This window comes from Phocoena phocoena, chromosome 8, assembly GCF_963924675.1.
Source record: "Phocoena phocoena chromosome 8, mPhoPho1.1, whole genome shotgun sequence".
Lineage (NCBI taxonomy): Eukaryota > Metazoa > Chordata > Mammalia > Artiodactyla > Phocoenidae > Phocoena > Phocoena phocoena.
This window is the reverse complement of record NC_089226.1, coordinates 24,317,398-24,335,863: the sequence shown is the minus strand read 5'-3', so window position 1 is coordinate 24,335,863 and position 18,466 is coordinate 24,317,398. Positions and strand designations below refer to the sequence as shown.

General features: G+C 37.5%; 1 protein-coding gene across 3 annotated transcripts; it reads right to left on the bottom strand.

The window, feature by feature from the left end:
* Window positions 1-393: 393 nt before the first annotated feature.
* Window positions 394-18,339, bottom strand: POGLUT3 (protein O-glucosyltransferase 3). 3 transcript variants are annotated; one of them, XM_065882532.1, is made up of 8 exons: window positions 18,138-18,339; window positions 12,639-12,836; window positions 10,114-10,400; window positions 7,504-7,720; window positions 5,895-6,091; window positions 4,441-4,635; window positions 2,285-2,389; window positions 394-700 (listed from the first exon to the last, which is right to left on the bottom strand). In XM_065882532.1, the coding sequence occupies exons 1-8, from the start codon at window positions 18,337-18,339 to the stop codon at window positions 575-577; spliced, it is 1,527 nt and encodes a 508-aa protein (XP_065738604.1). In that variant the 3' UTR covers window positions 394-574. The 3 variants fall into 3 exon arrangements, with proteins under 3 accessions (XP_065738604.1, XP_065738606.1, XP_065738607.1); XM_065882534.1 differs by lacking the exon at window positions 2,285-2,389 and having other exon boundaries at window positions 575-700; XM_065882535.1 differs by lacking the exons at window positions 5,895-6,091; window positions 7,504-7,720 and having other exon boundaries at window positions 575-700.
* Window positions 18,340-18,466: the final 127 nt, after the last annotated feature.

Genomic DNA, 18,466 nt, shown 5'->3' with positions numbered 1-18,466 from the left:
ATGAATGAGCTTTAAAATAATTTCCCTTCATAGTCTCCAAGCTACCTTTAATAACAGAGTCATTCTCATCTTCCTTCATTATTCATATCAGACCTTCCAAGAGGAAACCTGCTATTACTGAATGCCAAAAGCAGCTTGTAGGAAGAGAAGTTATGCAGTGAGGGGGTAAAAAAAGCCCTGCAAAAATATTTTTTCTTCATCATTGGAAAGGGAAGAGGGAAAGTGAACAAGGGATAGAAACAAACCAATAAATACAATGTAAACAGTTTCATAGAGAGTTATTTATATTTTGGCAAGCCTCTCTATCTACTATGATCCCCAAGTTTTCTTTTCAGAGAAACTATGATGCTGATAATAGCAGTGTTTACTCAAAAGATATTAATATCCTAAGATATTTGGTAATACTTGCTCTAATATTGCTCTATCCATCCACATTATATGAAGCCACCAAGAGAAGCAGTCCCCTGCATACAGTCTTCCAGGCTGTCTTCACAGTCTTCACAGCTTAGATTCTATCTGAATGCTGCCATGGAAGATGTTGCCGGCATATACAGGAGTGTGAATATGGGCTGACTTAAAGCTCTTCTCTTAAAGGCCTTTTCCTGTGGCACTGGCAGATAGATGCACTGTCATTCGGCTGAGGAACAAGTTCCATTCCATCACGTATTTCGGGTTTGCTGGTCTGGCGCTCAGCGTATTTCTGGAATGTGTTTGAAGGCAATGGAAAGATTAGTCCAAACTTCATTCCACTGAATCCTCCCCGCTCCCCTCATGCTATTGTTTCTAGTGGCTATGTATCTTCAGACTAAAACCAAAGGTCTGGTTTATCTCAGTCCTAAAGTTACCTTTTAACTTTAGTTATTACAGGCACTAGTGCGATATTTCATAATCTAGCAAGGAGCCCCATCCACTATTTTATGTATAGGAAAGAAGCCTCTTGTAACGGGATGTCCCTACTTGAACAACAGCACCTCTCGAATTCATCCTCCATGTGTTAATGAATAATTAACTTTGCTGAATATTCAAATCAGTGAACAAAGATGATAAGCATCTCACAATAAAGTTGGTGGTTTCACACATCCTTCCCTTTAGGCCTGTAGTCTCACACACTTTGTAAATGGCGACAGGCCTGTGAAATGTCTCTCCTTTTTGGCCACTGACTGAAATATTCCTATACATTGGATTTTTCAGTTCAGTGGTTCCATGTACATTTAGCTGTACATTCCTTCCTGGGTCAAATCCAACAAAATACTGACATGTGTACATGAACCTAATTAATATTTCAGAGGGAGAAACTCCTATCATTAAAATTACAGCCAGACTAGCAGAGGGAAAAGAACTCATTTAAGAAAAAGGCTGCTTCTAATAAATGGAGTAATTAATCATTTTAATTTTTCTGTGAGAGGGTAGTAGCCTCAGGCATCTGAGGAAATTTATTTTTTTTCTGCCTCACAGAAAAATAAGTTTAGGTTAACAACAAAAACATAATTTCTTATTTTTCTCTTCTGGCGAAATTTTACTGAGTAAAACACAAGTTAATTATACAAAGAACCAATCCTTGAATTCTTGGAAGTACAGTAAATATCTGTACTTCAGAATTCAGCCCTAAGGTTTTAGATTATAAATAAAGCTGACCCTTAAACAATGTCGGGGTTAGGAGTACTGACCCTCGGCACAGCTGAAAATCTGTGTATAACTTATAGCTGGCCCTCCATATATGTGATTCCTCAGTATGCATGGTTCCATGTCCGTGGGTTCAACCAACCTTGGATTGTGTAGTACTGTAGTATTTACTACTAAAAAAATCCACATGTAAGTGGACCTGCACAGTTCAAAACCATGTTGTTCAAGGGTCAACTGTATTTTTCATTTGTTTGTTTTATACAACAAATTAAATATTTGTTTTCCATCCTGTACTGATAGCAAAAGCGTGGCTCTTAAGCAGTAAGGAGAACAAAGAGGTAGATATTTTGAGCAGAAAGAGATGTTAATGATCTCTAGTCCAACCCTCCTATTTTCCATATGAGGAAAGATTTTCTCTGAGGTTCAGAGATTTTAATCTATATTTGTAATGGCGCTAAGCATTGTTTTTCATAATACTGAATGGAGATAAAAATATGGAGGCCACAAAGGGACTTAGCACTATCTTGCTATAGGCTGGCGCCTCAGCATAGCCAGAGCTCCACAGGCTGACTGACTCTTGAACACCTCCAGGAAGCAAGCATTCAGGCCATGCATTTGGTCTGAGGACACTCAACCAAGCAGATGGATCCTCTGAACTGACCTGTAGTACTCTGTAATAGTAGCAGTAAAGCCTGTGGGGCTGTAGTAGATCTCTAGCAGTCAACTGCCCTTCTTTTGCAATCTTCTTGGCTTCTTCATCATTTTCCTGAAAAGTTTAAAAAGAAACAATGAATGAAGATTACTCCTGTGACTCACAAAGAAAGCTAATTGTGAATGTGAGGTAGGACAGACGTAGGGTTGAATGTGAACAGCAGGGAGAGATGAAACATAAAAATATAACTTAAGGGCTTCCCTGGTGGCGCCGTGGTTGAGAGTCCGCCTGCCGATGCAAGGGATACGGGTTCGTGCCCCGGTCCGGGAAGATGCCGCGGAGTGGCTGGGCCCGTGAGCCATGGCCGCTGAGCCTGCGCGTTTGGAGCCTGTGCTCCGCAACGGGAGAGGCCACAACAGTGAGAGGCCCGCGTACGGCAAAAAAAAAAAAAAAGTTTTGTGTATATATATATAACTTAAGAATTAGGTTATGGAAATTGACAAAGTACTTTCCTAGAAATCTCTGCTATATAGAAATAATCATACCTGTTTGGATCCCCCCTCACCCAGTGCAACAACCCACATACAGCCCCTATCATGACTATCTTGGTACTTTCCTAGCTACTCAGGAAGTCTAGGGCTCATCATCTGTTCCCCTAATCTAACCCTCTCTGCCTGATATTAAAATACAACTAAAATAGAATGAATTAGTTTTTATAACAACTCTTAAAAGCTCCATTTAAATATGTAGTCTGAGCCAAAAAGTTGTTGTAAAATGGTACCTATGAAAGACTATATTATTGTAGTAATAAAAAATTCAGTTATTAGTACCCATAGGTTGTTCCTTCAGTACCAGGAATAGTCAGCATTCCTAATTATACTTTTAGAAAATAGCTAATATTCTATCATGCTGCCCACAGGAAAAGCCATTTGCAAGCAATTCTGACTCTTTATAAAGGGTCACAAAAATATTCTGCCTCAGGGGCACCCAGTTATTTCCATAGCCACATTGCTTCTCAGAAACAAAATAAAGTCTTACAGTGGAAGGGTAAATTTTATAATTTCACAATAAAACACAAGAACTTTTAAAACACTTTTCCTTTTTTAAAAAAAGAGTTCTTATTTTATGGGAAACTTGTGATTCTTTAAGAACTTGTTATCCAGAGAAAACCATAATTCGAAAAGATACATTCACCACAATGTTCATTGCAGCACTATTTACAATAGCCAGGACATGGAAGCAACCTAAATGTCCATTGAGAGAGGAATGGATAAAGAAGATGTGGTACATATATGCAATGGAGTATCACTCAGCCATAAAAAAGAACAAAATAATGCCATTAGCAGTGACATGGATGGACCTAGAGATTGTCATACTGAGTGAAGTAAGTCAGAGAAAGACAAATATATGATATCACTTACATGTGGAATCTAAAAAAAATGGTGCAAATGAACCTATTTACCAAACAGAAATAGAGTCACAGATATAGAAAACAAACTTATAGTTACCAAGGGGGAAAGAGTCGGGAGAGGGATAAATTGGGAGATTGGGATTGACATAAAATAGATAACTAATAAGAACATACTGTATAGCATAGGGAACTCTACTCAATACTCTGTAATGACATATATGGGAATAGAATCTAAAAAAGAGTGGATATATGTATATACGTAACTGGTTTACTTTGCTGTACAGCAGAAACTAACATAACATTGTAAATCAACTATACTCCAATAAAAATTAATTAAAAAAAGAACTTGTGCCTTTTTTTCTAACTGGGGAAAACAGAAGTGTACCATAATTGCTTTAAATGTTTTCTTGTGCATAAAGCACTTTAACCCTGGTCTTTTTAATCTGTAATTTGCATTTGGTGTGTGTAATTTGCATTTGGTATGTGTGCATGAATAAGGATACTTTAGAAAAATCTATATTCTATATAACATTGGACTTCAAGTCTTCTAAAAATCCTCAAACATACTGATAGAGGGTATTCAAAATCGTCCTGATGTTGATTCTTCAGATATTTCAAGGGAACAAAAATTTCACAAAATAACATTTCTTTTGACTAAATTATGTCAAATTAAATTGTGTTATGATGGAACTCATGTAACTAATACTGGTGAATTTGTGATTGCCTAAAGAAACTAAAATGGCAGAAAGCATACCTTGGCCCATTCAACTTTCTCTAGTAGATCGCTAAGATTTCTTTTAATTGGAACATAATGTTTCCAAGGCTTTAGTGCCATATAAAAATGTTCATAATATGGTGAATCCTGCTTCAGAACCAAACTGTCACCAAGCATGAGGTATGGATATCTATAAGCAGCCACAGTCCCGTCCACATTCACTTGATACTTGTACTAAAAGATTAAAACAAACATAAACAAAAATTTTAACAGTCATTTGTTTCACTTCTGCTTCTTGTCAACACTGTAACATTAAATATAAAGAAGTTATTTCCCAACTTTAGTATTTACAAGTTTTATATTTTATTTTGTAACACACATCTTCTCTTTGTATTAAAATCATAAGTATCATTTAACAGGTCAATTTTAAGAAATACAACACATTTAAAGATAATAAATAATTTTAGGAAATAGGAATACCTATTTCAACTATGTCTATGTAATGGGAAATTCAGATTTCTGTAACCAGGTAAGAAAACTATTTCCAAAGCTCTATATTTAGCAAAGCTTAATATTGATAACAATTTACACTTTCATTTATTTCATTTGTTCCTTATACCCATGTTAGTATAAAAAAGGAAGGCATTATTATCTCAAAGTTCAGTTTTAGAGTTCAGGAGACAGAAGCCTGGAGAAGACTAAGGACTAGTGTGATGCTGGTGACACAGTATGGACATATTTGTTGGATTAATAAACTTTGATTTACATTTAAAGTCACTTTTCATTCAATTATAATAATGTGAAGATGTTATCATCTCCCTCTCTTTTTTTTTATTAATGATAAAATTTGTTTCAGAGATCTATGAGCCCAAATCCCATGCTCTCTTCATTATATCACAGTGAGAGTAACAGGATATACTAACAGATTCGGTAATTACTTTTTTCTTAAATAATTGGTACCAAGGACTTTACCAGCCAGTCAGATTTTGTCACATTGTCACACCTCTACCTCCTTTGAGCCTTATACGGTGCTCTGAAGGAGCTAGGCAGGCTCACACATGTTAGAGGCGAGAAGTGCTAAGAGATGAAAGCCCCACTGTTCGTGGCAGAGGCAGGACCGGAGGCAGGACTTGAACCCTATTTTACTAGCATAGAATTCATACTCTTTTTATTTACAAGATCATTTTATGTAAAAGACATTTATATTCCCAGTTTATTAAAAAAGAGAAAAACAGGGAAATATACCAAAACTCTAGGTTAATCCTTGTACTGTATTTTGAGTATTAAATACAGTTCTGAGCTATTTGTTAGACAAAGTTAACAACTACAACAAACAAAAAAGAAACTGCATGAGTTTCATAATTCCCTATGCCTGATAAGAAAGTGTGTGTTGGGTCACAAGATGGGAGAAATCTGCCCAACCCCAGCTATTTGGTTGACTTTTAATACAAGTTTATCACTTCATATGTATCCAGGAAGACTTAATTGCATACCTTAAAGAAGTCAAAGAAACCTATCAATTTAGCTTTTCCAAGCTCCTTTTCTTTTTCTTGGAAGAAGAAATATCCTGTAATTCCTGCATCTAGTAGCTGTGGATTATCTTTGGACAGCTGCACCAACTGGAGCCTCTCCTCTCGGCTATCTCTACCTCTAAAGAAAGCTTTCTCTGTTTTATTGATCCAGGAAGGTCCTAGAGGTTTGAGACCATAAAAAAATACAATTATGAATTTGACATTTTTATATTATGGTAAGTATAATCATCTTTAATCTACCTTTGTCATTTAAGATGCTAAAGCTCTTTTATCATCAACACATCTAAAGTAAATGTTACTTTCGAAAAATATGCTCTAATTTTATCCTTTAGTGTACTAGTGAGAGGTCACTCAAAAAGTGGAGTTTCTATTGCATGACATTAGGAATTATCCAAAATAATGCTGGATCAAGTTCAAAGCAAAAAGAGATTCCGTGACTTGGCTCACTCATCAAGGCATTAGTTTCTTCCAACTTTTGTGCTTCACAAAAAAAAAAAAAAAAAAAAGCTCTAGGCTTTTGTTCTTAGAGTGACTAGAACAAAGTAGAGAATTAAGTAACATCCACACATCTTTAATTCTTAGGTTGCTCAGAATTTTGAGCATATCACTTTTGAATACAGTGCAGAATTTTTCTAATATGTTGTTAAATGCAAATAAGTTTTGCATAACTTAACTATGTATATATATTTATATCCTCTCTTTCCTGGGAGCGAAATAATCTGGAAGAATTAATTTAACTCTCTTTCTATTATTCTAAAAAGAAGTCATTAGTTAACACCTGTCAGTGTTCTAAGGGATAAATCATAAAACATAGAAACTGTAGGGGGTCAACCTCTTTACTATTTTAGCATACTTTTCAGGAATTTACTGTTATCAAATAAAAAGTAGGTCAGTTTTCATTTCCCATTACCTTTAGAGAGTTTACAAGGAGTCTCTAGACTTGTCTACTAAATAAGTCCACTAAACTGCTCTAAACAGAAATAGAGACTTATTAAGACAAGGCAGGGATTTTTTCTACTCAGGGAGTTCGGTTTAATAAAAAGGTCTGTAGTACCATAAACCTAAGGTCATCAAATAGGAGGAAAGGAATTCAGATTGTAAAGGATCAAGAGAGGCAGAAAGAGGGAAGAGGAGAATTTCTTATGGTGCTGGAGGTTGTAATATCCAAATTATACTGTTATCACAATTCTCTTACATATGAATATAATTTTATATTTTTCAGAATTCTCTCTCATTTCATCCAGCAATATAAAGGCACTGGAGTCAGAATTAAGTTAAGTGATAGTTTTACCAAATATGTATTTTCCAATGGTATTTACAAGTGACCAACTCAAAGGAGACTCAGTTACACTAGGTTCTGGACATTACTAGCCTAATCCACATATCTTAAATTTCTGGATTAGAAGAATCCTAAACAAAAACCACTTTAGAGTTTAGAGTGCTGTTTTTCTTTTTTCCTGGCTAGAAAATAAGAACAATGGTTATTTAAATATATTCACATACTCTCTCTGATTGAACATTCCTTTCACCTTTCTTACTTCTAAGCTTTTTCTTAGAGAATGACTTTTACCTGTATTTCCTTGAATAGAGAGAAGATCATTTGTAACACCCCTCATAGCTTCAAGTGTGGAGTGGGTGATGTCATATGTTGGAAGGATAACATCTCGTGAATCCAGAGAGCCACACCATGAAATGATAGGTAAAGGGCCAGGGGTTTCATTGACTTTTCGATGCTCCAAAGGCCAATCTCCAAGATTAACATAAAATTCTAAATCTGGGAGAAGGACCTAAATAAACAAAAGAATGCTTATCAGTGCTGGGAAGACCTCAGTCTTTGGTACTAAATGCTTCATTTCTTTGGCTTTTAAAATATTTCTGATAAAACTGAAATTTGAAAATAGTAGAAGAGAGAAGGATGCCTCTCAGTCATCAGTAGTATCAGAAAATCAAGGGTGAGGATTGTACATGACAATTCACTTGAGCAGGAGTTAGCTACCTCTGTTCAGAGGTGACATTTAAAACTGTTGTGTATTATAGATATGGAAACTGTGTAGAAAGGTGTGAATGAGTGGCTTCAAGCACCTTTTCTGCCAGCTGCTTAAGTGAGAACCTACAAAGTTAGACCCAAGCCCTTGTTTTCCTTCACTATCAAGCCTTTTTATAACATCTATGTTTGTTTCTGGAATCTGCTATCCATTTCTATCTCCATGGTCAATGCCTTAGTTTAGGCCTTTTTCATCTCTTACCTAGATTGTTGCAATAGTTGTCCCTTACTAGATGTTCTGATTCTAGCCTCTCCCCACTCTAATCTGCTCTCCACATTACTGTCCAAATTTTTAAAACACAAATTAATGTTACTATCAAGCTTAACAGAAATTTAAGCCTATAGGACAAGGTCTAAACTCTCTGGCTGGAATTCAGGCCCCACTCTCTTACTCCAGCTTAGCTCTGAATCCATCTTCCATCTGCCCGTGTACCAGAAAACTTTACTTACTCTCTGAAAATGCCACCCACTTTAATACGTAATTCTCTTCACCTAGAATGCCCTTCTCCTACTTATTCACTTGGCAGTCTCCTTTCTCATCCTTCACACTCAGAGCTAATGTTACCTCCTCTATGACTCGCCTTCCTCAGACATTTTAACCCTGGGTACCTACTTTTCTTATGGGCCTATCGTGTTGTGGTACAATTACTTGTTTGTATTTACATCCCATCCTCACTTCTGAATAACAAAAACAAGTTCCACTAGAGTGAGCTGTTCAAAGACCAGAGGTGAGTCTCACTTATCGTAAGTCTCCTTTCAGTCACTGGGCAAAGAACCTGGAACAAAAGGGAAGGGCAAAGGGATATGACTATTCACCTTAGTGCGTCCCTGTTATCATTTAGTAGCTCATTAGTAAGCTCCACATCAGAAGTTCTCACTGTAGAGCAGGATTTCTCAATCTTGGCACTATTGATATTTTGGTGTGGATAATTCTTTCCTGTGGGGGCTGTCCTGTGCATTGTAGAATGATTAGCAGAATCCCTGGCCTCTACCCACCAGATGCTAGTAGCAACTCCCCAGTTGCGATAACCAAAATGTCCCTAGGCATTGACAAATTCCTTTAAGGGGCAAAATCATTCCTAGTTAAAAACCACATGAGTACAAGATACAGAAATACAGGGCAGAGTAGATTGATGGTAGCCCAGGAAGAAAGAACCGCCTTTAGAATCAGATGCCCATAATATGCTCATATGCTCATACGGTGGGCTGATGGGGAGACAGGAGGCAACTGCTATTTAAAATAAGAATTGATTGCAGCCCTACATTCCATGTGCTTGGGAACTTGTATAACTCACATCAGGAAAGCTGGCTTTTGATTTAGAAAACTACCTTGATGGTCCTTCTGGGTGAAAAAGGTAAAAAATGCCCATCCTCATCTTTTACTCTGCATAATCAGGAACAAGAAAGAACAAAAGGCAGTTTGAATTGCTCTGCTTAAGAGGAATTTATAGGAATTTGGCAAATGTGGAAAGAGGGGCTGAATAGAGGGATTGGGGGAGGAGTTGCTGGGGATGTGGAGAAGTCTTTTGAAAGACAGAAGCCCCAGTCATATTTAGTAAGAAGCCAAGACTTGAAAATCAAGGACAGCCAGTGAGAAATTCCCAGAGGCAAGGATGACTGAGAGTCTGATTAACACAGGGATGTCTATTTTTAAATGTTAGGATTTTTGTTTTGTTTTGTTTACTCTGCATTGGCACAAAATAACCTCTCTCAGTTACCCCAACATTCAATAAAGTGTGCAATGCACTTAGGATAAAACAAGGAAAATGTGTCCTCAGTTCAACTTATTCTGAGGTGACAAGAAGAAAGTGAAATCTGAATGGAAGGAGTACTCAGCAGGATTGGGGAACTTGAAGAAGTCACCTTGCAGCTGTAAATGTCTGGGAGTTCACAGAAACCTTGGGAGAGCACTATATGGCCTACTTACCTGGGATGGGGGCTCAAGCCATTTAACTTAAATATTAAAGGAAAGAGATATCCATAAAGGTGAAGAACTTATGAGCACTCAGGTGGCAGACAGATGCACACTTTCAATCCTGGAATCCATTTCCATTCTTTACCATTATTATTCTAAGAATTAAATGTTACAAATAAATAATTAAACTATTTTTAGAATCAATGAATTCATTCTCATACCTTTCTTGCCAGTGACAGCAAAATCTCATCTGAGAACATTTTGAAGTCTGTGTATTTCCCTAAAGATCTCCGGTAGATTAGGTTACTGAGAATCGTGTAATGAACAATAGCACCCCTCTCATCCCCAAACCTTTTTGGAACTTCGTTTAGCATCTGCTGGAGATTGATGCTGGGAAAAGAAGAAAAATCTTTTGCAATCTGTGGCTCCTTGGCTGGACAAGACAGAGTTTTCTGCCAGGCCTGAGGATCCTCTTCTGGACACTCACAGTACTCATGGTACACTGGTCCTAAAGAAAGCAAAACACATACAACGCCAAGTTCCATTAACATGCACTGCAACACAGGAAGTTGTTTCTGCCCCTGCTGTGAGCATGGGATGACTTCTTGGTAAATTCTAAGATTATCCAGACAGGGATAATCTGTCCTAAACAAATCAGTGGTAAAAGTAGTAATGTCAGAGTCTTGTGCTCTCACCTTCTATCCCCCTTTCATCCCACCCTAGATAACCTAGTATAGCATATGCTCTCTCCCAATATAACCTACTCTCAGTCAATTTATTGAAAAATTTATTTCTAATGAGTTATAAATGGCTGATGAGCATAAAACAACTTACGTTTTAACAAGAAAAAAAAAGAATGTATTACTTTTCAGGCATGATAATGTAGTAGGGGTGGTGATTTTTTAAGACAAGATGAGGTCTCTTTCTCTGAGTCCCTAAAACTACCTCCATCAGCACATCTCAAAGAGGAAATATGAAACCTAAGGGCATCTTGCAGTGTAATTTTAAAGTGGCCAGACATAATTATAAAACTATTCTGAAGACTCATTTAAAAAAGAATTTATGCAGAATTTATATATTATTTCAAAATATATCCATATTTATTTTAATATAAAAATAATTTTTTAAAGTTATTCAATTTTCATGAGAATTTCTACTTCAGAAAAGTAATAGGGACCAATTTACCCTCCTACCTGAAACTACCAAAAAACAGATAAAATATATGAAATAACATTTTTTTTTAAGACATTGGACATCAGGCAATGGACAATGAGTTTGAGAGATGAGAAACAAATGAGGTAAACCCTACAGTTCCTAAAGCTTACTGCCTAAGGGAGTTTCTAGGTTGTGGAACATGGAGGAGGAATCCAGGTAGACCCCAGCAGTCTCACTGAGCTGAGGAGACAAGAGCTGAAAGTCCAGTGAGATCAAGGCAGCTAAAAGTTGTAGGACATACTCACTGCATGGAGAGGACTCCAGAGATCTGTACATGTTCCCTTCAAATATTTAAGGCATACTGACCAATATATATGTTTGAGGAAACTATCCAAGGCAGAGAAAGGACCATCCATAAGGATTAGAGGCAACAATACCCATTGTTCATACAGGGCTGGGAATAGTGCCTATTCATACAAGCCAGACTGGAAAGCATTCTAATTCACAGAGGTTGGATAGAGTATGCAGAGATGTATTGCCTGAGTAGTAAGGAATAATTAGCCCTAGACTAAACATGGCTCTGGGCCTGCCTAATAAATTGTAAAAGAAAATTTGAAGGATAAAACTAATTCCCAATAACTTAACTGCATCCTAGAGAAAAGCTCAAGAAAATGAGAAAGCATCAAGCAATGAAGAATACACTGGATGGAATTAATGACAAATTGGGCATTATAGAAGAAAAGATTAGTGAACTTAAAGAAATAGCAATAGAAACTATACAAAACAAAATGGAGAAAAAACATATTTTTAAATGAAAAGAGCATAATTGAGTCGTGGGATAATTTCAAGTTTAATGTATGGGTAATTAGAATTCTTGGAGGGGAGCTGGGGTAGAACAGAAAAAATATTTGAAGAAATAATGGCCAAATTTTTTCTGGATTTAATGAAAGCTATAAACCCAAAGATCCACAAACCCTAAGCACAAGAAACATGAAGAAACCTACACCAAAGCACATAATAATCAAATTGCTCAAAAAAAACTGATAAAGAGAAAACCTTTAGCAGAGGATCAAAGATATAGATGATGGAAGATTTATCATGGGAAATAATGCAAGTGAGAAGACAGTGGAACAGTATATTTCAAGTACTAAAAGAAAAAAACAACTGTCAACCTATAATTTTTGAAAGACATCTGTCTTTCAAAAATAAAGGCAAAATAAAGACTTTTTCAGATATCCAAAAGCTAGAAGAACTAATCATCAGCATTCTCACATTAAAAGAAAAGCTAATGGGAATCCTTCAGGTAGAAGGCAAATGGTACTAGATGAAAATATGTATGTATGCAAAAGAATGAAGAGTACTAAAAATGGTAACTACCCCAGTAAACACACAAGATTTTTTTGCTTGTCATTTAAATCGCTTTAAATTACTTAGTTTTTCTCTCCCTTAAAATATCTAGTTAAATTGAGCTCCAGAAGATACATATATAATGATTATCCTGTTGCACATACTTTAAGGTTATCATAACGCATTCTGAAAGCCATGGAGTCTACTCATAAGGCTGGCTCTGGTTTATGTAATAATTACTTACCTTTCAAAATATAGGGAGACTGAGCGACATGTTCATCACCATAAAGGACCTCTATCTTCAGCCCTTCACTGACAGTTTCATACATCCTATATCGCATCAAAAATGTCCCATCATTCCTGTCCAAAGGTTTAGGGATGTGAATCCGAACTAACTCTTTAGGTGAGAGAGATTTGATTACTACTTTGAATAGTGTTTGGCCTGAAAGAAAAAAAAATATATGAGTAATTCTACTATTTCATGATTATTTTGTTTTACTAATTATTGGGTAAGTGTCTTTATGCAGAAGTTATTTTTTCAGTACTATCAATGGTAAACAAAATTATTTTAGTTTGGAAGATCCTTGAGGCCAGGAACTACATTTGATTTATGTCTCAAAACCAAGGATCTGATTCAACATTTGATTCCTTAGTCATTCAATAAGATTGATTGAGTGAACAAAATCATTGAATAAAATAATTCTTAAAGAAACAAGGAAGAGATTAATTTTTTGCCTATTTGATCTTTTCTCCTTTGGGTAGGTTTAAAAGCCCAGGTAGTTAAAAATCCATAAACTTTTAGGATGACATAGCTCTAAGGCAATCTAACTTACTCCTTATAAAGTATGCACAAGCTTTCTTTGTAAACCATTTTAATACCTAACAAACCTCAATTGTGAAGAAATTTCCTTTTTATTAACCCAAATTTCAAGCTATACTCCAAGCCCATTTCCTTAAGTAGAGAGAGATTATAGCTAGTTACTAGACTCTGCACAAATGCAACACACTCATACGTACACACAAACTCACATACCTTTGTAAATACTAGAGTTTACTTCTCTAAATTTGTTTCCTCAAGTTGAAATGAAACAGTTATACTAGGATGATCTACTAGGATGATCTAACAACCTTTTCAAACCCAGAATTCTTTGGGTTTTCTTTTCCAGGATAGACAATACCTACTTAGCAAACTTTCCCTTCTCTTTTTGCAGTATATTAGCTGACTTTTCAGGCTTTGAAACAATACTGTTGCATGAATAAATGTTGGGACTTCTTTCTTCAGAGAGTACAGTGGACATACCTGCACTCAGTACAGATCTGATCCTCAGGTGCTTTAAGAATAAAGATCAGTTAATGTCTTAACCACAGTCAATCACCTATCAAAGCAATTGTTAAAAAAAAGGTGGTGAATCCTCTGAAATACACAGTCCTAGTACACAATAATTTGTGATCAAATAGTCTTTCATCTCACACTATCATATTTCATAATATTCAAATATTAAGCATATTTTTTGTTTTTTAAAATTAATTTTTATTGGAATATAGTTGCTTTATTTTTTAATTTTATTGTATTAAGCATATTTAACATATATTTTTGAAATTACTAAAGAAAAAAGTTTGTTCCTCCTATTCTTAGTTTCTAAATCTCGTGAGTGATGTTTCTACTTTTTTTGATCTTCAAGGGTTTCATTTTTTCTTGTGGGTCAGAAAAAAATGTTTCTCAGTCTCTTCAATTTAGTAATAGTAATGTAGTATCTGACATATTGCTACTACATAATTAAGTACCAAACACATGCATTTTAGGATTCTTGAAAGAAGTGTGATAAAGTTATGAAAGACAACTGCTAAAAAAAATGAACTATAACAGATAAATGTAAGGGCTTTATTAAAAAAAAGAGTAATAACTTAATGTGAAATTATTATAAATGTTGGCCAATTACCTGAAATGCTTAATGAAACATGTAAGTTGCTTTACGTTATTTCCTGCTTAAGTTTCAGAAAGGCAATGTGGTATGGTAGACTGAAAATCAGGAAGTCAGAGCCTGGAGACTAAAAAGCCACCATTCTCTCCCCAGACTGGAAACAGGACAGAAAAGTCTTATCTCCTATCAAATAGTGATATTCTCCGTAAGTTTATGATTTTTAAATAAACAAAACAGATATAAGACAAGCATATTAATGACTATGTGATATTTTGGAAGGAGCTGGATTTACAAAAGAAAACTATCTCCAAAACACTTCATTATTTTTAAATTGATCACACTAAAATAGAAATAAGCAATTCCAACATCATAAAAGAGAAAATGAGAAGAATGCCATTTCAAATTGCTTCAGACAGAAGGAACGTGAATTCTCATTTGCCCTGGGGGCTAATATAATGGAACAGAATCAAGCTCAGCTTGAGCTTTTCTATTCCACAGATCCACACTTGTTTAGGAAAGATAGCTAATTGAATGAGAATGCAGTGACTAAAGGAGACAAAAGGAGGTTGGCAGTATCAAAGCCTTACATCATTAGAATCAGAAATTTTGCAGACTTTTGATATGGAAAGAACACATTTTTTAAAAATTCACTTACTTAGACAGGGGGACTGGGCCAGTCCCTGAGCTTGAGATTATCATATGCATTTTCTTATTTATTTCCTCCAAGAACTTGTGAGGAAGGTATTTGCCACCCCATTTTACAGATCAGGAAGCCAAGGCTCCCTTGAAGAATTTAAGTATATACCTTGCCCAAGGTCTCATACCTATGAGTAGCAGAGCCAAAATTTGCACACAGCTTGAATCTTTCTTCTTTCAAAGCCCATTCTGAATCCAACTTGTCACATTGAGTAATGTTAACATACAGGTTCCCAAAATTCATAGTTGGAGAAATAACCTCTGACATTCCTGGTACAATGGAGTCAGCACCTCCCTTGTTGTTTAGGAGTTTTATTAAGGCTCTCTACAGCTGCAACAAAAGTGTTGACTCCATCTGGCCAAGGGAACAGAGTCCCTGAAGGCCAACTTGTTACACCTTGAGGCTAAATGGAAATCCTCCCAAATGTCTGGCTGCCTGCTTACCATGCATACTCTATAGGATCTTAGTGAAAACTGGTTCACAGTGATCATATTACCAGTGATTTGATAAAAGGGAAAGACCATTGAACTAGATATTGAAAGGGTTGGGTATCTGGTTTTGACTCTGATCCTTATCCACTGTAGGGCCACAGGAAAGACATTTATTTTCACTAACCTGGTTTCTTATAGAAAAAGTGAACGGAATAGTATCTACCCTTCCTACCTCACAGGATGCTTAAGGAGAGCAAATTAAACACGACACAGTTAAAACACTGAAGTGCTACACAGCTAGGAGGTAAGATAAGTTTATGAAGATATCATTACTGATGAAGGTAGAGGATGACTGAGGAGAAAATGAGTACTTGTATCCTGCCATCCTGACATACTCCAACCATCCTCTCTCCACCCCTTCTTTCTTTTCTTCTACAATATTTACTGAGCAACTTTGCCGGGTATTATGTTAGATGCTGGGAATATAACAGTGGCAACAGGTTCTGCCTACATTCATAATAGAAGGAAATAATCTAAGTCAGACATTAGTGAAAATAAAGATATAAATTGGTTTTTTTCCTCATTCAAGGTCACAAGGGATTGAGTAGGATAGTCAAAATCAAGGGATTGAGTAGGAAAGTCAAATAGTTAGCATAGAAACCCCATTAGGGAATTGTAGATAGAGAGGGAAATTTAGGGGGCTTTGGGAGACCACAGTAAGATTAATGATCACTCAAGAAAGTAATGGGAAAATCCTGAAACAATGTGGGCTTGCTTGACTCATAAAGCAGAACAAGTTGCTTAGCATCAAAGCCAGATTGGCTTGCTTAACAACAAAATCAAGCTAACTTGATTAGCAACAAAATCATGCAACAGAAGCACGAGACATGCCCCAAAACAATAGTAGCATGAGACCTACATCCTGCCTAGTGAGCTCAGTAAGTTAATGACCCCCAAAACATGCTTTTTGTCTGATGCCCTAAAAACAACAAAACAATAGTGGAGAATAAGGCCTACAACCTGCCTAGTGGTGTCATCAAGTTAATGACCCCCAGCACATGCTCTGTGCACACACAAAAAAACAATCATTTATGGAAATGTGACATCTACCCAAGAGAGACAAAGGTCTTCTCCCCATCCCCTGTGTACCTTTGATTATAAAACTGTAACCCACTAAGCACTCAGGGGAGAGCAACTTGCCTGCCCACTTGTAAGCCTCACAAGTGTTCTATTCTAATTAATCACTTCTTATCTATCACTTTGCCTTTGCTGAATTCTTTCTGTGTTGAGACATAAAGGACCAGCCTCCTTGGAGCCCCCCTGAAACGACACCTATCAGTTTCAAAAGGGCATGGACATTTTTCATAAATGATATATTTTTTAAAAATTACATTTTCTAACTGTTGAAACTCATTTTTGCACATTAGATTTGTAAATGTTTAAGACTTTTCATATGTTGGGAAAATTACTTTCCAGAAACATTTGACCAATTGTGCTCCCACCAGCGGAGGATAAAGGTCATTGTCTGAGAGTATCTCATTAGCAGCTTTGAGTATTACCACTTAAAATTTTTTTGCCATTATTTTTAGATTAAAAAATGGAATTTTATTTGAATTTATAGTTCTTTCATTAAAAGTAAGATTAACAGTATTTCCTTTTGGATCATGTAACTTTCCTTTTTCATGTATAAATTAATTTTTTCCTTAGTTTTCCATCTTCTTTTCTTTCTAAAGTCCTCCCCCATTTATAACATTATAAAATTAATTTTAGAAAACTATAAAGAAGAAAATACACCCCATGGTGAAAGACTGAATCTGGGTTTAAGAATCTTTTTATCTGATCCTTAGGGCCATGGAGAGCCTTTCTAAAACTGAAAAAAAAAGTACTCAGTTTTCCACCGCCAGCGGAAGGGGCACTGGGTATTCTGATTGTCTCTTTGTTGATAAAACACGGTGCCAGTTAGCAAGACATAATTTAGACATAAATTATCAAATCCTGACTGGCAACAACTTGAAACTAGCGGGACAAGTTGTAAGACGTTGCAAAGGTAAGATATTAAAGAGAACGTGGGAGGATGACTGGGCAGAAGGGATTCAGGACGATATCCACCCTCGGTAGAGGTAAAACCTAATGCGTTGAGTTTCGCTAATTCCTGCAATCTGCTTTCAAGAACTCAAAACTCTAAGAAAATAACCTAGTCTGCAAAACTGCCTCCTTTCTGCCTACTGCTCTGATATTTCCTTTGTGTAGGAGGGAGCTGTTTCAAACCCATTAGGCCTAAGCAGTGTAACCCCATCCGATTCTTGGGCTTGATGACTCAACACGTGAAGGCACTCCCTGCAAGCTGTGACAGATCAGACAACTAGTCAGCGGTGGAAAGACCATCTCCAACTTGAGACTCACACTGCATTCATTAACACCCTGGGTGCCATCCATTCGGAATGTCAGTCCTTGCACGTTAACTAAGGAAGGGCCCTCGGAGTTCATTTATTCATTCAGCAGACTCTTGTTGCAACTGCCTCCCGCCTTCGGGTCCAGGGAACGGGGAGAGAAGAGGAAGTGACCGGACTCGGGGGAAGGACGCCACGCCGGTGGCGGGCGGATTCCCGAGAGGCGCGGTCGCGGCGGGGACGCGCGGCGGGGACGGAGGGGAGCGGGCAGCTGAGCGAGGGAGGCCCGCGGCCGAACGCTACCTGGGGGCGAGCGAGTGAGGTTTTGGCCCTCCGAGTTGACGGCCTGCAGATAGAAATAGCGGACGGGCAAAACGACGCCCGCCCGCAGCCCGGGCCCCCACACCAGGCTCTGCGGCGCGCTGACCGGAGCCTCGGGGCCCCCCGCGGCCACGAGCAGGGCGAGCTGCAGCAGTAGCAGCGGAACCAGCGGGAGGCGGCGCATGGTCTCCGGGCCGCTGCGGTCCAGCTCGGCTGCGGCGGGGAGAGGACGGGAGTGCGGCGGGCCGGAGCTCGGCCCACCCCGGGGCGGGCTGTGCGCCGCCGCCCGCCGTCCCGCCTCCGGCCCCCTT

What these genes read in the sequence shown, in the direction of transcription:
- POGLUT3 (XM_065882532.1), bottom strand. Translation starts at nt 18,339, where the DNA reads ATGCGCCGCCTCCCGCTGGTTCCGCTGCTACTGCTGCAGCTCGCCCTG. An exon ending in TGCTGTCACTGGCAAGAAAG is followed by an intron (nt 7,721 to 10,113) that starts GTATGAGAATGA and finishes TTGTTTATTTAG; the next exon opens with GTCCTTCTCCCAGATTTAGA. An exon ending in ACTATTACAGAGTACTACAG is followed by an intron (nt 701 to 2,284) that starts GTCAGTTCAGAG and finishes AACACATTCCAG; the next exon opens with AAATACGCTGAGCGCCAGAC.